The sequence below is a fragment of the Molothrus ater genome, chromosome 7, assembly GCF_012460135.2.
Source record: "Molothrus ater isolate BHLD 08-10-18 breed brown headed cowbird chromosome 7, BPBGC_Mater_1.1, whole genome shotgun sequence".
NCBI classification, from domain to species: Eukaryota; Metazoa; Chordata; class Aves; order Passeriformes; family Icteridae; genus Molothrus; species Molothrus ater.
In genome coordinates this window covers 36,217,610-36,239,132 of record NC_050484.2, presented here as the reverse complement: position 1 = coordinate 36,239,132, position 21,523 = coordinate 36,217,610, and the positions used below count along the sequence as shown (strand labels likewise).

The window sequence follows — 21,523 nt, the reverse complement described above, 5'->3', positions numbered from 1 at the left end:
TCTGTTTTACCCAGAGAGTGCAAAGTGTCAAACAGCACTCAGAGATCTCTGAGGGGTTTTAGAACATGCCCAAACTCTGCTGACTTCGCTGGTACACATGGAATAAAAAAGACAAAGCCCAGCCAAATATTTTTAGGGATGAAAATAAGCGGGAACCTCTCCACAAGACATTCCAAAAAAACCAAAAAAAACCCCAAAAAACCCAAAACACAACAACAACAAATAAATAAAATAAAATAAATAAAACAAAACCCCAGCCCTGCTCAGGCCGGAATCTGCGCCAGTTTTTGTTTTCCTCTCTGTCCCAGAGCATTCCCAGCTGGAAGGGACCCCCGGGGCTGGGCCCTGCTCGGGAATCCTCGCTGCCCTGGACCCTGACCCGCAGAGCGGGCACAGCTGGTGCTGTGTGTGTGCTCCGGGCCACATCACTGATGGATTGATTGATTGATTGATTGATTGATTGATTGATGGGCGATATTTCACACCCCTGAATGCCCCCCGAGAGCAAAGCCCAGCCCAGGGGGATCCTGCCGCCGATCCCGGAGCTCTCCTGGCTTTTCCCAGCGCTGGAGCCCCCCGGGATGGGCAGCGAGGGAAGGGGGAGGCTCGGCCTGAGCCGGGCTCTGCAGAGCTCAGCACTGCTGCTAAGCCCGGCTTTACAAAGCCTGCCCGGTGCCAAGAGCGGCTGAGAGCCACAATGGGGAGCCTTTGATCCCTCCCTGGGAACAGCAACAATCCCTGAGCTGCTCTGGGCTCCTCCGCTTCCCACCAGGAGGGGTTTGCATGGACAACCCCCCTGGGTCAGCCCTGTGCTGGATGCTGCACACCCCGGGGGAAAAAGGAGCTGAAAACATGAAAACAACCGCCCCTGCACAACTAAATTCTCATTTTACATCAGAAAAAACGAGCTGAAAACATGAAAACACCCCCCCCCATCACAACTAAATTGTTATTTGACATCAGAGAAAAAAAGAGCTGAAGACATGAAAACACCCCCCCCCATCACAACTAAATTGTTATTTGACATCAGAGAAAAAAAGAGCTGAAAACAGGAAAACACCTCCCCCTGCACAACTAAATTCTCATTTTACATCAGAAAAAACGAGCTGAAAGCATGAAAACAACACCCCCCCATCACAACTAAATTGTTATTTGACATCAGAGAAAAAAAGAGCTGAAAGCATGAAAACACCTCCCCCTGCACAACTAAATTGTTATTTGTTTTACAATAGAGAAAAAAAGAGCTGAAAACATGAGAACACCGAAAATATCACCCCCTCCGTGACTAAATTCTAATTTCTTTTACATCGGAGAAAAAGGAGCTGAAAACGTGAAACACCCCCCCCACACACAACAACTAAATTGTTATTTATCTTACATCAGAGGAAAAGGAGGTGAAAACATGAAAACACCTCCCCCTGCACAACTAAATTCTCATTTTACATCAGAAAAAAAGAGCTGAAGACATGAAAACACCACCCCCTCCACAATTAAATTCTTATTTGTTTTACATCGGAGAAAAAGGAGCTGAAAACATGAAAACACCGAAAACAGCACCCCCTCCACAACTATATTCTTATTTATTTTACAATAGAGGAAAAGGAGGTGAAAACATTAAAACATCACCCCCTCCACGACTAAATTCTTGTTTTACATCAGAGAAAAAGGAGCTGAAAACATGAAAACAGCACTCCCTCCACAATTATATTCTATATTCTTATTTATTTTACAATAGAGGAAAAGGAGGTGAAAACATGAAAACATCACCCCCTCCACGACTAAATTCTTATTTGTTTTACATTGGAGGAAAAGGAGGTGAAAACATGAAAATACCCACCCCCACCTAAATTCTTATTTATTTTACATCAGAGAAAAAGGAGGTAAAAACATAGAAACACCACCCTCCCCCTAATTAAATTCTTACTTGTTTTACATCAGAGAAAAAGGAGCTGAAAACATGAAAACACCCCCCCCCATCAGAACTAAATTCTTATTTATTTTACATCTAACTAAATTGTTATTTATCTTACATCAGAGAAAAAGGAGCTGAAAACATGAAAACACCAGCCCCCCCCATCACAACTAAATTGTTATTTATTTTACAATAGAGAAAAAGGAGGTGAAAGCCTGAAAACACCATTCCCTCCACAACTAAATTCTTATTTGTGTTACATCAGAGAAAAAGGAGCTGAAAACATGAAAACACCAGCCCCCCATCACAACTAAATTGTTATTTGACATCAGAGAAAAAAAGAGCTGAAAACATGAAAACACCGCCCCCTCCACAACTAAATCCTTATTTATTTTACAGTAGAGAAAAAGGAGGTGAAAACGTGAAAACACTGAAAACACCAGCCCCTCCACAACTAAATTCTTATTTATTTTACAATAGAGAAAAAGAAGGCGAAAACATGAAAACACCAAAAACACCAGCCCCTCCACAACTAAATTCTTATTTATTTTACAATAGAGAAAAAGAAGGCGAAAACATGAAAACACCAAAAACACCAGCCCCTCCACAACTAAATTCTTATTTATTTGGCACCAGAGCTGGCTGGAAGGACAAACCCAGGCCCTAAAGCCGAGGCAGGGATTATCCCAGGGGGTGCTGAGGCTCTCTGCATCCTTCCCTCCCAGGTGCTGAGGGATTAAAGCACCTGGAGGAGGAGCAGGGCACAGCCAGGGCTGCGGGGCTCTGCCAGCCCAGCCAGGCAGCAGAAAAGCACATTTTTAGGTCTGTCAGCCAAGACAATCCATCAGAGAGTCACCTTGAGGCTGCAGAGGAGCAGAGGGAGGGAGAACCAAGCTGTAGCCCAGTGAGCGCAGAGGGAAGCCCTGGGTTTATCCCCTTTATCCCCTTTTCCTGCCCTGCTCGCAGGGCAGCCTCACCCCAAAGGGTTTTGGGGCTTTCAGCTCGCTGGCAGGATGGAAACACAGAGGTTTTGTCTGCTTGAGGCAAAGGGGAAATCAAGAGAAAAGGTTTTCACCCTCCACACTTCATAGGGAGATGGACAGGGGACACCAAATCAACCCAAACCAAATCAAACCAAACCAAATCAAACCAAACCAAATCAAACCAAACCAAATCAACACAAACCAAATCAACACGAACCAAATCAACACAAACCAAATCAACACAAACCAAATCAACCCGAACCAAATCAACCCAAACCAAACCAACCCGAACCAAATCAACGTGAACCAAATCAACATGAACCAAATCAACATGAACCAAATCAACCCGAACCAAATCAACCCGAACCAAATCAACCCGAACCAAATCAACATGAACCAAATCAACATGAACCAAATCAACATGAACCAAATCAACCCGAACCAAATCAACCCGAACCAAATCAACCCAAACCAAATCAAACCAAACCAAATCAAACCAAACCAAATCAAACCAAACCAAATCAACCCGAACCAAATCAACCCGAACCAAATCAACCCAAACCAAATCAACCCAAACCAAATCAACCCAAACCAAATCAACCCAAACCAAATCAACACAAACCAAATCAACACAAACCAAATCAACCCAAACCCCAAAACTCAAGGGTCAAATCCCAAGCCCAGGGGTTTATCCAGCTGGAAAGGACTCGGGACACTGCCCTGGGGCATCTCTGCTCACACAGCCCCAGCCCAGCCTAAGCAAACTCAGCCTAAGTGGTTAAACTCTCCCTCCCTGCTGCTCCTCCCCAGAAACACCAAGTCATGATCTGGAATTTTCTTTCTTGCCCAAGGCCCCAGGGAAGTGTAACAGGAGATGACAGTGGGAAATTCAGGGAGAAAGCCTCTTCCCTGTGTTTACTGGGAAGGAATAAATGTATTCAGACTTACTAGTCAGGAAAAAACAAAAATAGATGTTTCCCTTAAATCAGTTATATTTTATTTTTTTTCTTACATGATGATATAATTCCTCTAAGGGGAAGTTGGTAGTTTTGTTTGGTTTTTTAAATTTTAACAGAACCCTTCTCTTTGCAATTCACGGATCAAAAGTAAAAGCTGCATTGCAGTGTTTGCAAATGCTATAGTAAAACAAAAAAAAAAAAAACAAAAGTGGTTGGTCCTGGTTAATTTTTGAAGCTTTTGAAAACTGAAATCCTGCTTTTCCTAGAAGGAGCTCTGCTCTGGTGCTGCCTTCCCACAGCTCAGGATCCCTTGCCCCTGCCAGGCATTATTTGCTGGAGCAAAGCAGCCGCTCCAAACCAAGGAAATAATAAAAATAATAATAATTAAAAAAAAAAAACAGCAGCACTTCCCACTCCTGCTGCAGTGGGACCCAGTGGGGATCGAGTTCCACCAGAGCTCAGGGCTGCAAATAAAGAGGACAAAGAATCAGGGGAGGTTTCTGTGCTCACTTCCACCCCAGCAGAGCACAGAGCTCCGGCTGATGGCTCCTCCTCACAAAACAGAGGCTGCCTTTGAGGATGTACTGCATTCGCTGAGCTGATTAAAATCCTAAATAATTACAGGTTTTTGCCTTAGGAAGGGAAAGGCAAACTCCAAGCTTCTGACTAGATTTTTCAAGATAGCAAATCACCCCCCAGCTGGAATATCCATGTAACATACACATCTATATCAACAAATACATGCACTTTGCTTGTCTCTATTTTTTTAACTTCCATGGTAAGAAATTCCCAGTTGTTGTTATTTTATTCCTTTTTTTTACCCTCACCAAAGGAATTATCTCCTTCTTGCAAGACACAAAACCTCTTTCCAAAGCATCACAGTCACTGCTTTCCCAGCCAACAGACACTTTACAGACAAAGACACATTATGAGTGGGAAAAGAGAATTCCAAACTCCAATTCTCTTCAGAACACAACACTGTAAAGGATTTACAGGAGCTGTATTTTAATCTGCTTTTAATATGTCTGAGGGTTTATTTATTTAGGGGGAGGGGAACTTGCTGGCATTTGTTTCTCAAGCGCCACAATGGCACAGACACATTTTCCCTCCCAATATCTGCTGGCCAAAGGCAGCCCTGTGCTGCTGCCCAAGATTGATAACCAATTTGATTATTCTATTGTTAACAGGCTGCTGGGGGTGCCACAGCTTTAACCTTCACAGAAACACAATTAATTTGGACAGGACAGAGGGCATTTCATATTTAAAAAAAAATAACAACCACAAGCTGTTTATGCTCATAATTCACCCTTTTTTTTTTCTTTTTCCCCCTCGAGGCTGTTCTGCAACTTTCACCAGCAAAGTTTCTGATGACCTCAAGGTTTTGGTAATGATTTTAACAAATTGTGGATTTTAACAAATTGGAAGGATTTTAACAAATTGTGCAAGGACTGGTGCTGACAATTCATTTTAGGGTCTCTTCATCACCACACAGCACGGAACATGTTATTGATGACCAGCATATGAAAGAGATGTCACAGATGACCAGCATATGAAATTATATATATATATATAATATATATTATAAATAAATATGAAATAAAGCACCACAGACCAGGCCGGTTGGACACTAAACCAAAAATCTGCTTGTGAACCCCCACCCAAAGAGACACTGGGGGTTTCTGAGTGCTGCCCTCTGAGGGACCGGGTCTGGGAGAGGTAGAGGGAAAGGGAAAAGGAGAGGGAAAAGGAGAGAGAAAAGGAGAGGGAAAAGGAAAAGGAAAGGGAGAGGGAAAAGGAGAGGGAAAAGGAGAGGAAAAGAAAAAGGGAAAAGGAGAGGGAAAGGAAAAGGAAAGGGAAAAGGGGAGGGAGAGGGAAAGGAGAGGGAAAGGGAGAGGGAAAAGAAGGAAAGGGAAAGGGAAAGGGAAAGGGAAAGGGAAAGGGAAAGGAGAGGGGAAGGGGAAAGGGAAAGGGAAGCTGCGGGTCTGGGAAGGAGCCGCATCCCGACCCTTTGTTCCCATTAAAGCCCGGAGCAGCCGAGCCCCAGCAGAGCGCGGGGGGCGCGCAGGGCCGGCCGGGGGGAGGCGATTTGGGTTCAGTTTCATCCTTTTAAACGCGGATATCGAACCCCCCAAACTCGGGCGGCATCCGCAGCGCTGCTCAGCGCCGTGCCGCTCTGGGGGCTGCCGGGGACGGCCATCCCGGCCGGGCACGGGGATGGATCCCGGCTGGAGACGGGGACCCCGGGATGCGGTGCCGGCGCTCCCGGGCTGGCTCCGGTGCCGGCGCTGCCGCAGGGGCGCGGCGGAGCGCGGGCGGCCGCCCCAGCCGAGCATGCCCAGTCCCCGGCATGACATCAGCGCCCGAGCCCGCGGCTCCCCCGCGCCCCCCGGCTCCCCCGGGACCCCCCGCACCTCCGGGCACCCCTGGGCCGCTCGCCCGGTGCGGCGGGGCCAGCCCGGCCGGGGGGGGCGCGGGCAGCGCCGCCGCCCCCATCCCGCTCCGCGGCTGCGGGAACAATGGAGGGGATGGGGGGGACCCGCCGGGAGGGCTCGGGGGAGATGCTCGCCCCGAGAGCAGGGATGCTCGCCCCGCACCGAGGGATGCTCGCCCCGCACCCAGAGATGCTCGCCCCGCACCGAGGGATGCTCGCCCCCAGAGCAGGGATGCTCGCCCCGCACCGAGAGATGCTCGCCTCGAGAGGAGAGATGCTCGCCCCGCACCCAGGAATGCTCGCCCCGCACCCAGGAATGCTCGCCCCGCACCCAGGGATGCTCGCCCCCAGAGCAGGGATGCTCGCCCCGCACCCAGGGATGCTCGCCCCCAGAGCAGGGGTGCTCGCCCCGCACCCAGGGATGCTCGCCCCGCCCGCAGCGGGATGCGGGCTGCGGGCTGCGGGCTGCGGCAGACTCACCCCGATGACCACGGTCTCGTCGCCCTTGAATTTGGGGATGAATTTGTCGCCGCGCAGGATCTCGGCCTCGTTGAGGGGCCGGAAGCGGCACATCACCTTGATGCTGCACTCGGCGGGGTCCGCCATGGCGGCGGCGGGCCCGGCGCTGCCGAGCGGGGCAGGTGCGGCAGCGGCGGGGCTGGGGCCGCCGGGCGGGCGGGGCCGGGGCCCGGGCAGCCGCTCAGAGCCCGCGACACGCCCCGCACCGGCCCCGCAGCCGCCCCGCCCGCCCGCGGCTGCGCGGGAGACACCGGAGACAGCCCCAGCAAAGCCCGGGGCTGCCGGGGCTGCGGCTTGCGCTGCCCGGGGACACCTTGAACTGCCCAGGGACACCTTGAACTGCACCTTGAACTGCCCCGGGGACACCTTGAACTGCCCAGGGAAACATCCCACTGTCCCAGGGACACCTTGAACTGCACCTTGAACTGCCCAGGGACATCTTGAACTGTCCCAGGGACACCTTGAACTGCACCTTGAACTGTCCCAGGGACACCTGGAACTGCACCTTGAACTGTCCCAGGGACACCTTGAACTGCCCAGGGGACACCTTGAATTGCACCCTGAACTGTCCCAGGGACACCTTGAACTGTCCCAGGGACACCTTGAACTACACCTTGAACTGCCCCGGGCACACCTGGAACTGTCCCGGGGACACCTTGAACTGCCCAGGGACACCTTGGACTGCACCTTGAACTGTCCCAGAGACACCTGGAACTGCCCCAGGGATGCCTTGAACTGCCCAGGGACACCTTCCACTGCACCTTCCACTGCCCCAGCGACACCTAACACGGCCAAGGACACCTAACACTCTCCCAGGGACACCTAACACTGCCCAGGCACCTTCCATCTGTCCAGGGACACCTTGAACTGCACCTTCCCCTGCCCAGGAACCTCTTCCATCTGTCCAGGGACACCTAACACTCTACCTTCCACTGCCCCAGGGACACCTTCCACCGCTTTATTTCATCTATATCTATTATATTATATATAAATATTTCACAGACTGGTCATCTGTGATGTCTATTTCATATTCTGCTCATCAATAACATGTTCCGTGCTGTGTGGTGATGAGGAGACCCTAAAATGAATTGTCAGCACGACTCCTTGCACAGTTTGTTAAAATCCTTACCAAAGGGCACCTAGCACTGCCCAGGGACACCTTCCACTGTCCAGGAACATCTTCCACTCTCCCAGGTTTCTCCAAGCCCCATCCAGCCTGGCCTGGGATCCAGGGGCAGCCCGTGCCAGGGTCTCCCCACCCTCACAGTGAAGGATTTCTTCCATCTATCTAAACTAAATTTCCCAGTTTTTCCTCCATCTTCTCCCAGATGCTGGAAGCCTGCTGTGGGCTCTGCACACAACCTTCTCCCAACAACCTTCTCCCAACAACCTTCTCCCAACAACCTTCTCCCAACAAACAACCTTCTCCCCAGCATTCCCAGCCCGTCTCCATGCAAGGTGCTCTGGTTTCCACACCAGCTTCATGGTGATCCTCTGGATTTGCTCCAACAGTGCCCCTCTCCAAGCTCAAATCTGCCCTTGGCATCTGCCCTCAGCATTTTTCTCCCTCGGCCTCTGACACAGGTGGATCTGTGACCAGGTTAAAGGATCTTTTTCCTGGAATATCGCTCCATGTGTGTTCCTGGGGAGAGCAGCAGAAGCAGTGGTGCCTCTGGGCTCTGGCCTTGCTCAGTTGACACAAAGCTCTGTCACATGAATCAGCACCTGGGAAAAGCAGCCTGGAGCCTGCTCCTCCTCACAGGGGGGCTCTCCTCGTCCTCCTTCCCTAAAAATGCTCCTTCCTTACCTGCTAAAATCACCTGCAACTCTCCCTCCCGGCTGCTTTGTTTCCCTGCACTCACATGATTCAAAACAGTCTGAAATACCACAGGAAGTCTCCTCCTCCTCCTCCATCAGTTTCTCCCAACCAGAATCTCCTGCTTAAGGAGGAATCCAGACATCCATGATGTCTTCTGGGAAGCTGCAGAAGCTCCAGCAGCTCCTGGTCCTGCTTTCCACCAGAGTTCCACCATTCACTCACCCTCAGCTGTGCAATTAAGATGAGGGTGGACAATCCTGCAGGATTTGGATGGAAATCTCCCTTTCTTCCAGCCATTACCTGAGGTGGATGTGAGGAGCAGGCTGGCAACAAAGCCTCTCCCACCCTTCCTAAAAGCAATTCCATGGGGGAGAGTTAGCAATGTGCAGCATGTGATAAGCCCTTATTACATAATGGGATTTATTCCCCTGGATTACCAATTATCCCTTTTATTTCTCTTATGTTTCAAGCTATTACCCTGAATAGCAAATTTGTTAGTCATGACAAGTAGGGGCTTAGTCATAAAAGACGAGTCTTTGGATGAATTAATCCTTATTTTCCTCCATTATGGAGCGCTCATTTTGGAGTGAGATAAGCAAAAACTCGATTTTTCTATTAGAGCAGGTATAATCTGCCATCAGGAAGAATGCAGAGAGCCATCTTTCCTCAGCAGCTTTGTCACAAACAACGTGACATTGTCTGGAGTGCAGACAATACTGAATTGTCACCCAGCTGCTGCTGTTTTTTACTACTCAGTACCAGATTAGGTGGAGCAGCCTGGTAGGAACGGGAATTTTTGGGGAGATTTGGGAGTGATCAGCACCTCCCTGGGTCTGTGAGCTTCTCCCAGGCTGGGCTGGGTGCCTGAGGGTGGGATGGACACTTTGGTGGGAACCTGCTTTATAAAAACCATGAAGATATAGAAAAGCAGAGCTAAAATGCTTTATTGTTCTCACCTTCCTTCATTTCTGTCACCTCTCAAACCATGTCATTTTCAGCTGCACACTTACAAGAAATCCACTTAGATATGTTTTTCTGAGCTTGCTTACACCTGAACATATGAAAATTGCCTTCCTACCAGCACCACAAAAAGAGAACCTGGATGTTATCTCCTTTTCCCACTTTCCCAGATCTCCAGCTCCCCAGTACAGCTCACCCTGGCAGATCAGATATGGTTTGACAGCAAGTTCTGATTTTTCTGAAGAACTGAAAGAACTGAGCCAACCTCAGCTCAGTAAATATCCCAAGATATCAGAATAACAAATAGGAATAATAAAGGAATAACAAATCCCCTCCTTGAGGACTGGGAATTCATAAAGGAATGAGAAAATCCCATTTCTCTGCAGGGGAGCTGAGGTGTTGAGGCTGCAGGAAAACCAGGGAGGGGACAGGTGACAAAGCAGGACAGGGATTGTGACAGAGGTGATCCCACAGAAATGGGGGTGATGCCTTGTGCAGGCTGCCCTGGAGCAGAGGCTGGGCAGAGTCCCAGAATAAAGCAGGGATTCATTCCAAGCATCTCCTCCATGGATCCACCTTGGGCAGCACCAGAGCCCAGCCAGGGCTGCACCCAAGATGAACCAAAATGGCCCCAAAATGCACGAGCGCTCCCGGGCTCTGTCCCTGGGATCAGTTCTGCTCCATTTGCATCTTGCAGTTCATTGTCCCATCCCAGCTTTAGCCCCTGCAGTCCCACCCTGCTTGTTTTTCTCTCTCCAGCCCACGGGGTTTGTTGTAGTTGAGACAGGGACAGTCCAAAGCAACACACTCCATTTTCAGAAGGCTTCAAACTGTTTTTATTCCAGCATGCATGCTTTTTATACATTCTTACAAAGATCAGAAGTTTACCCTTTACTCATTGGTCACAAGAAACAAACAAAGTGCTCATTGGAACAGGCAGCTGCAGGTTTCTCTTATTTATCCTTCTTTCCTTCTTGGTTTCTATGTCAAAGACCTTGGTAGAAAATTCTTTCAGGGTTAAAGATGGATCCTCTTGTCAAACTTCTCTGTGGCTCACAGAAGCTGCTGTAAAACCTCTTCCACAGCTGTTTGTGCTCTTGGGAGCACCAACCTGAGATTTGGCTCATTTGTCCTTGGTGCCCAGCTGGAGCAGGAATTGTTTTGTCTCCCTGCTCTGTGCACAGAGCTCAGCAACGCTGAATGTGAAGCTCAGAGCTGCACCTAAAGCAGCACAGAGCCTGAAAAACATAAAATCCAAACCCTGAGGCGTCACAGGGAGTTTGCATTTCCATGGGACCATCACCATCACGAGGGCGGCCACCTCCCCACCTTTTCCTTGTCATTTGTATCCCTGGAAGTGGCACAAAGCGCTTCCTTGACCAGGAACGGCCGTCCTGGAGTATCCCTGGATTTGGGATTGCAGGAATTTAATGAGCTGTGTCCCTGCAGGAGAAGCTGTGCCTGAGGAGGAGCAGATCAGTGCCAAGGACCAGAAGAACCTGGAGCCTTGTGATAACACCCCAATCATTGATAACATCACCCCCGTGGTCGCCAGCATCTCCACGGAGGAGAAGCAGAAATATGACGAGGAGATCGCCAGCCTCTACAGGCAGCTGGATTTCAGGTGGGAATGTTGGATTTCAGGTGGGAATGCTGCACAGAGCCTGAAACATGGAAAAGCCAAACGCTGAGGCATCAAGGGAACATTTCAGCATTACCATCGCTCCCTTTCACTGCTGCCAGGCTCCAGGAACGGGCTCTGGGTTTGGGAGGGAGCCGCAGGAGGAAGCACAAGGTTGAATTTCTGCTGTGCTGAACAATTCCGTGCAAGGAGCAGAGGAGCAGCGCTGGCCAGGGGCGGGAGCTGTCAGCAGGAGAGCAGCGCTAATGCACATCCCATTGATCCCGGCCTCGGCAGCGGCCAGAGGCAGGAAATCTGAGCTCTTGGTGTCATCCGTGCTCAGATGTGGCTCTGGGGAAAGGGCTGCTAAAGGATTTCTCCCAGGAGGCACCAAAAGGGTGGGGTCCCTGTGACAAAAGGCGATTTTAAATGTCACCCGGAGTTAATGTCCCACAGACGCTGAGAGCGCACCAGGGAACGTTTGCGAAGGCAGAGCATGAACGTGTTTAGCAGGAATAAAAAGATATAAAGGCAGGCCGGAGAACAGGCAGAAATGAACTGGAAAGTGCTGAGGAGGCAGCCAGGAGGAGCTGAGGGTCAGGAATTATGTGCTCTGCATCCCCAGGGATCATCAAAGGCATGGACACACACCCACAGCTCAGGAGGGATTGGGCTACAGGAACATTTGGCCAGGCAGGGGAAAAATTCCACAGCAAAACGAACAGGATCTGCACCACTGACACCCTCAGGATGATTATCCCAGACCCAACGTCTCCCTGGACCAGCAGAGATCCCACTGATCTCACCCTGTGGGATGAGATTCCTTTCTCAGACCTCCGCAGGAGTTTGGATGTGGAAGTGGAGCACTGGCTCTCCAAAGATACTCCATGAGAAAGTGCTTGGGGCTGTGCTGGCAGGAATTGTTTCTCATTTGCAAGACACTCCAATATATGCTTACTTAAAAAAAGGTAAAGTACACACATAAATCTCAATCTCCATATAAATTATTCACGTTATGCACAGTCATGTACTTGGTGTTAACCTACATAAAAAAATGGGTTTGCTCAAAATAAATAAATCGATTTTACCACTGTATAAAACAGCAAAACGTTTCAGGTCATTATTGAGCACACAAAACATTTTCTCCAAGTTACCATCTTTACATTTGGGTTAATAAATCACCTAAATAAAAGGGTTGTAACTCGGAAAAAAACTGTTGTCTTTACATTACAGGAAGTTTTAAAGCAGCCATAAAAACACCGAAAGGGCAGGAAAGCACTAAAACCACCCAATCCCAAAGCACAAAGGCTCCGTGGAGATGCAGAAAGAGTTAAGCAGCATCGCAGGCAGCTGATGCCATCTTCTGGTGTCACTTACAGCGCTGATTTAAACCCCCCTGTGCCGAGTCGGGGCGGATCAGCATCAGGAGGAGGAGAACGCTGCTGGTTGTGGTGTCCTTTCCCCGGGGCAGGATTCAGGATCAGGATCAGCATCGGGAGGAGGAGAACGCTGCTGTTTGCGGTGTCCTTTTCCCTAGAGCAGGATTCAGGATCAGGTTCAGGATCAGGGAGCACTGCTGTTTTCAGGGTGTCCTTTCCCCCCGGGCAGGGATCAGGATCAGGAGGAGGGTAGTGCTAGTGGTTTTGGTGTCCTTTCCCCCAGGGCAGGATTCGGGATCAGGATCAGAAGAAGGGAGGGCAGCTGTTTGTGGTGTCCTTTCCCCCAGGGCAGGATTCGGGATCAGGATCAGGAGGGGAACGCTGCTGTTTGCGGTGTCTTTTCCTCCAGGGCAGGATTCAGGATTAGGATCAGGTTCAGGATCAGGAGGAGGAGAATGCTGCTGTTTTCAGGATCCTTTCCCCCAGGGCAAGATTCGGGATCAGGATCAGCATCAGGAGGAAGGGAGCACTACTGTTTGAAGTGTCCTTGCCCCCAGGGCAGGATCCAGGATCAGAAGAAGGGAGCGCTGCTGGTTTTACGTCCTTTCCTCAGGGCAGGATTCAGGATCAGCATCAGGATCAGGGAGCGCTGCTGTTCGTAGTGTCCTTGCCCCCAGGTTCGGGATTCAGGATCCAGGATCAGGGAGCGCTGCTGTTTGCGGTGTCCTTGCCCCAGGGCAGGATCCAGGATCAGGATCCAGGATCAGGGGGCGCTGCTGTTTGTCCTTTCCCCGGGCAGCTCTCAGTGAGTGCGGGTGAGAGCTGCAGGTGAGTCCTCACCGTCAAGTCAGGAACAGGAGGAAAGGTGACACACCCCATGGATTTTCAGAAGGCACAAAAGGCTGACTTTACCACACTCTCCCGACATTTTTAACCAACATCGTTCACCCAGAACCCGATTGGTTCTTAATGACACCTGTCACCCATTGGTTAATTAGGACACCACCCTTTGGTAAACACCTTATTGTGAGAAACAACTGCTCAAAACACCAGCCGCAGATTGTTTTTCATTCATTCTCAAACTCCCCAGAACAATCCCTGGGAAAGTTTCTCTGCCTTTCTCTCTCTGTATCCACATGTGGGGCTGCGGGAGCATCCCCAGCCCTGGTGGCACAGCCAGGCCCTGCCACCAGCCCGGCCCTGGCGAGTGACACCGAGGGGACACGGCAGCTCCTGCAGTGCCACAGATGAGCCCGAGGCGCTGCCGAGCTTTGGGAAGCGCAGCTGAGCCGTGCCCTGGGCACTCGCTGCTCCCTCTGCTGCTCCTGCCCTGCCGGGGATGCCGCACCCGTCACGGTGATTTGAACTGACAAAGTGACACCACCGTGCCCAAAGTGACACCACCGTGCACAGGGATGGAGTTCGGGGACACAGAGGTGTGGCCTCCCACCAGATAAACCAGCCTGAATCTTTTTATCTGTTACAAACTCTCTATAATCTGCCACGGTTATTGCCTCCCTCCTTCCCTTGCTTCTTGCTGGGATCCTTCTCCATCATCCTCCCTGGGTAACTGCACTTGTGTTGGAGTTAAACCAGAGTTCTGTGGATTGAAGGCAGGCTGGACTAAACAGATTTTACTACTCTTAGTCTTAGAAACAACCCTAACTTGAGGAAATTTGTCAGGCTGGGAGGGTGGGGAGGAGCTGCAATGGAATTCCCAGAGCAGCTGGGGCTGCCCCTGGATCCCTGGAAATGCCCAAGGCCAGGCTGGATGGGGCTTGGAGCAGCCTGGGACAGTGGGAAGTGTCCCTGTCTGTAAGCACAGGTGAGTTTTAAGGTCCCTTTCAACATAAACCATTCTGGGATCCAAGGATTCCAAAAGTGATTGGGGTTAGTTCAGTGTTACTCCCTGTTAGTTTCACATTTTAGTCCTATTTAACCTACATTAATTTATTTTTATTTAAACTGGAGTTACTAAGTTACAAACCAGACTGATTAACCGAGTTAAATTCATAGCAAAATACAACTGACATGCGTGCTCATTAATTTTTTTAGATGAAACCATTAAAAACCATCTAAAGGACACAGAGCTTGCATTTAGAGATGGAGCAGGTGACTGAGAGACAAGCAAGACACTGAGAAAACAGGGAATGTAGCCTGAAACTCCCTTTTCCTCCTGGCAGGCACTTCAGGAGCAAATGTTCTGCTCAGTTCTCACGTCAGGGAATGACATTTCGGGCCCTGTCACTGCAGCAGGATGGCACAACCCAACCAGAGCAGGGGCCTCCACATTCCTCACTGCTGCTGGGTCCTGCAAGAACACATCCAGAGTTTCCCACAGAATTGGCTGCTTGGATCAGCAGTAATTATCCCCCATGTTCCTCTGTTCAGATGGAAACACTTGGATCTTCCTTCCTTCCTTCCTTCCTTCCTTCCTTCCTTCCTTCCTTCCTTCCTTCCTTCCTTCCTTCCTTCCTTCCTTCCTTCCTTCCTTCCTTCCTTCCTTCCTTCCTTCCTTCCTTCCTTCCTTCCTTCCTTCCTTCCTTCCTTCCTTCCTTCCTTCCTTCCTTCCTTCCTTCCTTCCTTCCTTCCTTCCTTCCTTCCTTCCTTCCTTCCTTCCTTCCTTCCTTCCTTCCTTCCTTCCTTCCTTCCTTCCTTCCTCCCTCCCTCCCTCCCTCCCTCCCTCCCTCCCTCCCTTCCTCTCCTCTCCTCTCCTCTCCTCTCCTCTCCTCTCCTCTCCTCTCCTCTCCTCTCCTCTCCTCTCCTCTCCTCTCCTCTCCTCTCCTCTCCTCTCCTCTCCTCTCCTCTCCTCTCCTCTCCTCTTTCCTTTCCTTAATTTGATAGTAAAATCAAATAAAATGTTGTTTTTTCCTTTTCCAGATCAAGTCTTTGTGTGTGTCAGTTCTGGATTCCAATGTCCTTGTGCAGAGGAACACTCTGGAAGCAATCCTCTTCTTTTTCCCATTTTATACAGCTTTGGTAAGGGGATTATTTGGGGATTTTTCCATGGAAGGTGTGTTCTGTGCAAGCAGCCCAGCTCCCACCTCTGGTATTGCCAAATGGCTGAATTTTGAACCTTCAAAATCCATGAATTTTGGGATTTCTTCTGCCCCATCAATTTGAGGGGTGGAGGAGACTCTGCTGCTTCTCAGAGTCTTTTCAGCTCCCAAGGCTGAAGCAATGATTTCACAGGGGCTTTGGGGGAATATTTGGGATATTGGGATATCTTCACAGCTCACCCAGCTTACTCTGGAAAAACTCCCTCTCCCTCCTCGTCCTTCTTTAATTCACCAAGGTTTTAATTTACCAAGGTTATTCCCAATCTTTCCAATTAAAATGTGAATGTTGCAAACCCTCAAAAGCAGCAGAAACATGGAAGTGAGCTTTGAAACTGTTTCTCTGCAGGCAAATCCAGGGAGCCTGTTGGGATGGCAAACGCACACCAAAACTCCAGTCAATCCATAAATAGAAATGTTACTAGAGAAAGAACCAGCATTTTCTGTTCCTGACATTTAAAACTCTGCACCTGACATGAAGTCCAGCACAAATTGCTTAGATAAGCCAGGATTCCACACTCTTACCTGAAAGATATTCCCCATACACAAGAGAACAGAAATCCCTGTTCCAATCCTGCTGCAGGGATGCACGGATAAGGGAATTCCAACTGAACATCATATCCTCAATATGTTAAAAGAGCACAAAACCACCTCAGTCAGTGGCATTCCCAGCTGGACCAAGGATTTTATGGCACTAATCCCTCCCCTTTCTCTTTTTCTTCTTTTTAATGAAGATTTCCATGGCCTGCAGTATCATCCACCACTCCTCCCCTTTTCCTGCACTCGAGGCACTCACAAGGACTATTCCAGTTCTGTTCACAGAAGGTTTCAGCACCACTAATCCTTTAAATGAAAGCCATTCCACAGCTGGCACTTCCCATCAGAGCCTTGGGAGTTTATGGAATCCTCCTCTGCACCTCACATTTTCCCAGAATCCATTAAAAGTTTGAAGCTCCAGCTAAAAGGTTTTTTAAGTAATTAGATGAGGATTAGACTACACGAAATCAGAGATACACAGCAATCTCAGAGACATCTTCTGGCCAATTTTCCCTGAAAATGATCCACTGAAAATGATCTTTGTAGTGAGAAGAGGCCATGCTAAGCGTGCAGCTTTCAATCTGCAGAGGAAATTACTTCCCATTTTCATTAAGCCTCCAAAGGATTTTGGAGATGGTAGTGAAGCAAGGTTATTCCTAGATATCAAGGAGAATATATATTTTTTTTCTTTTACACACAGATTTTCAACAATTCTTTCAAAAAAAAAAATCATTTATACTTCAGACTGTCAGCCATTCCCTGAAATGAGCCCAGCTCTACAGAAAGGCTGGAAAGATCAGATGAAGTGGAATTTCCAGGGAGCAGCAATCCCAGTGGAGTCACAGGTGCCCTCCAAAGCTGCCACCACTCCTCACCTGACCAAGGCAGCACCACAGGTTCCCCTATTCCCAACAGGAATAATCTAGCCTCACCTCTCCCTGCAGACATCACATGGAATAAAAATAGAGCATCAGTTAAGCAAAAACCAGGTAATTTCAGCCACCTGAGTTTTTGATGAGCTCCCAAGATTTAAAGCTCTGCAAGTTTTTAGCTGCCAGGACTCTTTACTCACACAACATAAGACAAAACAGGTTTGAACACAGCTTGGATTAAAAATAGTTCTTTATATAGAAAGCTAAGATGTAAAATACACTGACTCCATGACAGAGGCAAGGTCTTCCTGGGAGGGTGAGCCTGGGCTAAATCCTTCCAACCTCAGTGACCCTGGGATTTGTAATACAGAAACACCCAAAGATGGAGAATAAAACAGCAGAAATTCAGCCCATTTCCTTGGCAGGGCAGGAAAATCCTACTCCCCATTTCCCCAGGTCTCAGGTCCCATCCTGTCACAGACACATTTTATGGAAAATCCTTTTGTTAGGATTTTTTCCTCCTGAGAAGCTGAGAGGCCTCAGAAATGAAATGTAACCAATGGTTATCTGCTGCTGTGGGATGCAACAGGTGCAGCTGGGATTGGTCCATGTGGTTGTTTCTAATTAATGGCCAATCACAGCCCAGCTGGCTCGGACTCTCTGGTCAGTCCAAGATTTTATTATCATTCCTTTCCTTTCCTTTCCTTTCCTTTCCTTTCCTTTCCTTTCCTTTCCTTTCCTTTCCTTTCCTTTCCTTTCCTTTCCTTTCCTTTCCTTTCCTTTCCTTTCCTTTCCTTTCCTTTCCAGCTTTCTGATGAAATCCTTTCTTCTATTCTTTCAGTATAGTTTTAATATATCATTTTCTTGTAATATAAGATATATAATAAAATAATAAATCAGCCTTCTGAACCATGGAGTCAGATCCTCATCTCTTCCCTGGCCCTGGGACCCCTGTGAACACCAGCACACCATCCCAGCCCTCCCCTAGCACAGAACTATCCCATCACCTGCAAGCTTCTGGAAATAAGTGCCTATGCTGGGATCAGAGGATCAGAGTCCCTGAGCAGCCTCCAGAGCTGCTGCTGCCCCTGCTTGCACACTGTGAAATAACCACATATGCACCATGGGCAGGTTTTGATATGTATTTTTATTTCCCTGCAGTTTTCACTTATCAAGAACAAGTAACAGGGAAAGTTGTCTGAACTAGTGCATAAACAAACATTCGGAAACACCACTACACGTATCTAATGTACAAGAACCGTATAAAAAAAGTCACTAAAACACTACACTACCAAGGTGTCCAACGCTTACAGTCAGACTTTTTCCAACCCGTTACTTGCCTTGTAGCCACAGGAAAACTCTCCAAAATTGAAAAGACAATCTTGCCACAACCCTCCCTCCCCCCCCACCACCTGGGATGGCTCGATAGCTAGACATCCAATAATGAATTATTGCAATGATATAGAATGCAATACATACCTGGTAAAATATCCTTTAATGTGGTGTGGTACAGTTTGAAAGCCGGTTAAAATACGCAATCTTCGGATAAAATGGCATCAAGGTGAAAATTTTCTCAGATCTGCACATTTGGACATGTGGCAGATGCATAATTTTCCTAGTCAGTTTTTTTTTTTCCTCTCCTGTGTAATTATTTTTTATAAACTGGTATTATAAATAGAAATATACATTCAAAATATATGGAAAAGTGAGTTACTACATTAAATTTGCATGTATCGATCCATCCCTTTCCCCTGCACAGTAATAGAAAATACTATTTTGCCTTGAACTTCATATTTGACAGTGAAATGCCACTAAAGTATTTACCAAAAAGTCCATCTAGTCAAATTGTGAAACAAAATGAACCAAGTGAAAACTTTACATTTCCTTTAGAAAAAAATTACAAGAATTTTTGTTTCCTAGCTATGAATCTTTAACTTTTTTTTTTAGACACAAAGTTGCATTTATTTGTACAAGATACAAAATGTAAACATGGCAAAATAAATAGTTTAAACAAGTGATGCAGGATCCCATGTCATGCTCATGATCCCATTAAAGAATTATTTTTTAATCCATTCAGTTGCAAATTCAAGTGCAAAAGCATGATGATGAATATCTACTATTCAAGTAACAGAAATAATATTGATGATACAAATAAACTATTTTACAAGGTAGTGATTTTCCCAATTTTACAAAATTTACATTATATATCGACTTAATACACGATATAATGGGAGTCCATTCAGGTCTGGGTGAGTTCTCTGTGATCCACAGAGCGCTGTGTTTGCATTCAGCTGGAACAGGAGCAGCACACCGTGACCCAGCTGGGGACAGCTTGGAGGTTATGTCACTTCCATGGCCACTGTGGTCTCGGCGATGCCGTTCAAGCCCAGGCGCTCTGGCTCATGGTTCTCTCTGCAAGGAAGGAGCATCCCACAGTCAGAGCACATCCCACACACTTGTACTCACTGCTTTCGTATTTTCACACAGCTGCTAGCAGGAACCTTAACACACACACTGCAAACTCTGTTTGGAAGTAAATACTGGCATTCCACAGCTGCTCTCATTCAACAGTGCAGTCCCTTCTGTGAGATTACTGCATTAACTGTCCACTGCCAGCCTGAATTATGGATTAAATCCCTAAAAGCTCTTCTGAAGGACCAAAGTCAAGATAGGATAACTCAGCACCACTTATTCTGTTAAAGCACCAAGCGTTGTAATTCCCTGCCCATTCTGCTTCAGCACTAATTTTTCACTTGTTTACCAACAGCCATTTTTTACTTTTCCAATTTACAAACGTGACTTTGTTTTTTGAAACACCGTATCATCCAGGAGAGACTTCAAAACATCCCAAATATTGCCATGTTGAGAAAAATGTGCCAACTGCAAAGCTCCTGCCACTCCTATGAAACATCACCTAAGTATTCTGAAATAACAGTGCTGCTGTTCAATGAGAATAAATACCCTAATGGTTGGGCTTGATGATCTTATAGGTCTTTGCCAACCTAAACAATTATGAATTATGATTTTTTTATGTAAGATACGGGTTGCCACTTTTCTGGTGTGTGTTTTTCATAAATATAAAACACATATGTCCACATAAGAATACATGTGCCAGCCTGTACCTTACAATATCACACAATGATTTAGAGGGAACAAGAGGACAATTTGACAGAATCTACTTGAAAATGCTGCACGAGAAGGGACAAATGAAATGGTTGAAATTCAAACACAGTAGAAGTTGACCAAAAGTACAGGTGCCTAAAGGCAGGGCAGGTTATTTGAGGGGTTAATTTGCAAAATCAGCTCTTGTGGTTTGCCAAGGCCATGCTGAAGGTGCTGAGAAGCCTCTCAGAGGTGGAACAGATTCCCTCTAGTGCAGAGCTGGGCATGACCATGGAGAGGACACAGGCTGAGGCCGCACCAGGGGAGGGCCAGGTGGGACATCAGGAAGGATTTCTGCATGGAAAGGGCTGCCAAGCACTGGAACTGCCCAGGGAGGTGAGGGAGGCACTGCTGAGGTGGCACTCAGTGCTCTGCTCTGATGAGGTGAGGGCGAGTCCTGGGTTGGGACTCTGACTTTGGTGATTCCGACCCAAATAATTCCATGATTCAAGCACAAAATCAATAATTCCAAAGAATTCCATGATTCAAGCTCCCACAAAAAGAAGGATTTCTGCATGGAAAGGGCTGCCAAGCACTGGAACTGCCCAGGGAGGTGAGGGAGGCACTGCTGAGGTGGCACTCAGTGCTCTGCTCTGATGAGGTGAGGGCGAGTCCTGGATTGGGACTCTGACTTTAGTGATTCCGACCCAAACAACTCCACGATTCAAGCACAAAATCAATAATTCCAAAGAATTCCATGATTCAAGCTCCCACAAAACCGGGAGCTGCTGCAGCCCTGTCCCCACTCACCTTGCTATACTGCTGATGGCACTGCTGGGAGTTACCTTTGGCACTCTGTCCATGCTGGCAGCAACTGTGGCAAGTTTTAAGGCTGTTGGCGAGGGCGCTGAAGTCCGTGTATTGATATGAACATTGACTGGAGACACAACGCTGACGTTGTTGAGGTGCACGGCGCTGGGCAGGCAGGAATTGTTCATGGGGAGAGGCTGAGGGCTGCTCGTGCACAAGGCTGGGATTAAGTGGTTTGTGGTGCTGTGGCCAACTGTCCTTACGAGCTGTACAGTTGAGATCCCTGGGCTGGATGATAAAGCCATGTTGGTGGAGTATAAAGTTCTGGAGGTTCCTGGTAGGCAGAATAAATGGTGGGTGTTAAAAAGGTGACATTTCTTAGATGAAAAGGCAAAGATTAACCTCAAGGGCAATGCTTTGAGTGTGTAAGTCATTGATGTCTGTATTTTACAGAGTCACAAAATGGTGAAAGTCAGAAGTGGCAGCTTGGCACACTGCCATTGACGCCGTAGGATTTAGCTTTTATATTTTTCAGATCCTGTACTGCTTTAGGGTGTAACTCT

General features: G+C 48.0%; 2 protein-coding genes across 2 annotated transcripts in view; both read right to left on the bottom strand.

Annotated features, from left to right (window-relative positions):
- Positions 1-6,931, bottom strand: part of KIF5C (kinesin family member 5C) — a 79,963-nt gene extending 73,032 nt beyond the window's left edge. The window contains exon 1 of the mRNA XM_036386372.2: positions 6,766-6,931. Within this exon, the coding sequence (XP_036242265.1) occupies positions 6,766-6,891 (126 nt within the window). The 5' untranslated portion in view covers positions 6,892-6,931. The remainder of the gene's footprint in view (positions 1-6,765) is intronic.
- Positions 6,932-18,176: 11,245 nt separating this feature from the next.
- The window catches only part of EPC2 (enhancer of polycomb homolog 2), a 37,617-nt gene continuing 34,270 nt past the window's right edge, over positions 18,177-21,523 (bottom strand). Inside the window, exons 13-14 of the mRNA XM_036386837.2 lie at positions 20,961-21,294; positions 18,177-19,460 (exon numbers count right to left, since the gene is read on the bottom strand). Coding sequence (XP_036242730.1) covers positions 19,388-19,460; positions 20,961-21,294 — 407 coding nt within the window. The 3' untranslated portion in view covers positions 18,177-19,387. The remainder of the gene's footprint in view (positions 19,461-20,960; positions 21,295-21,523) is intronic.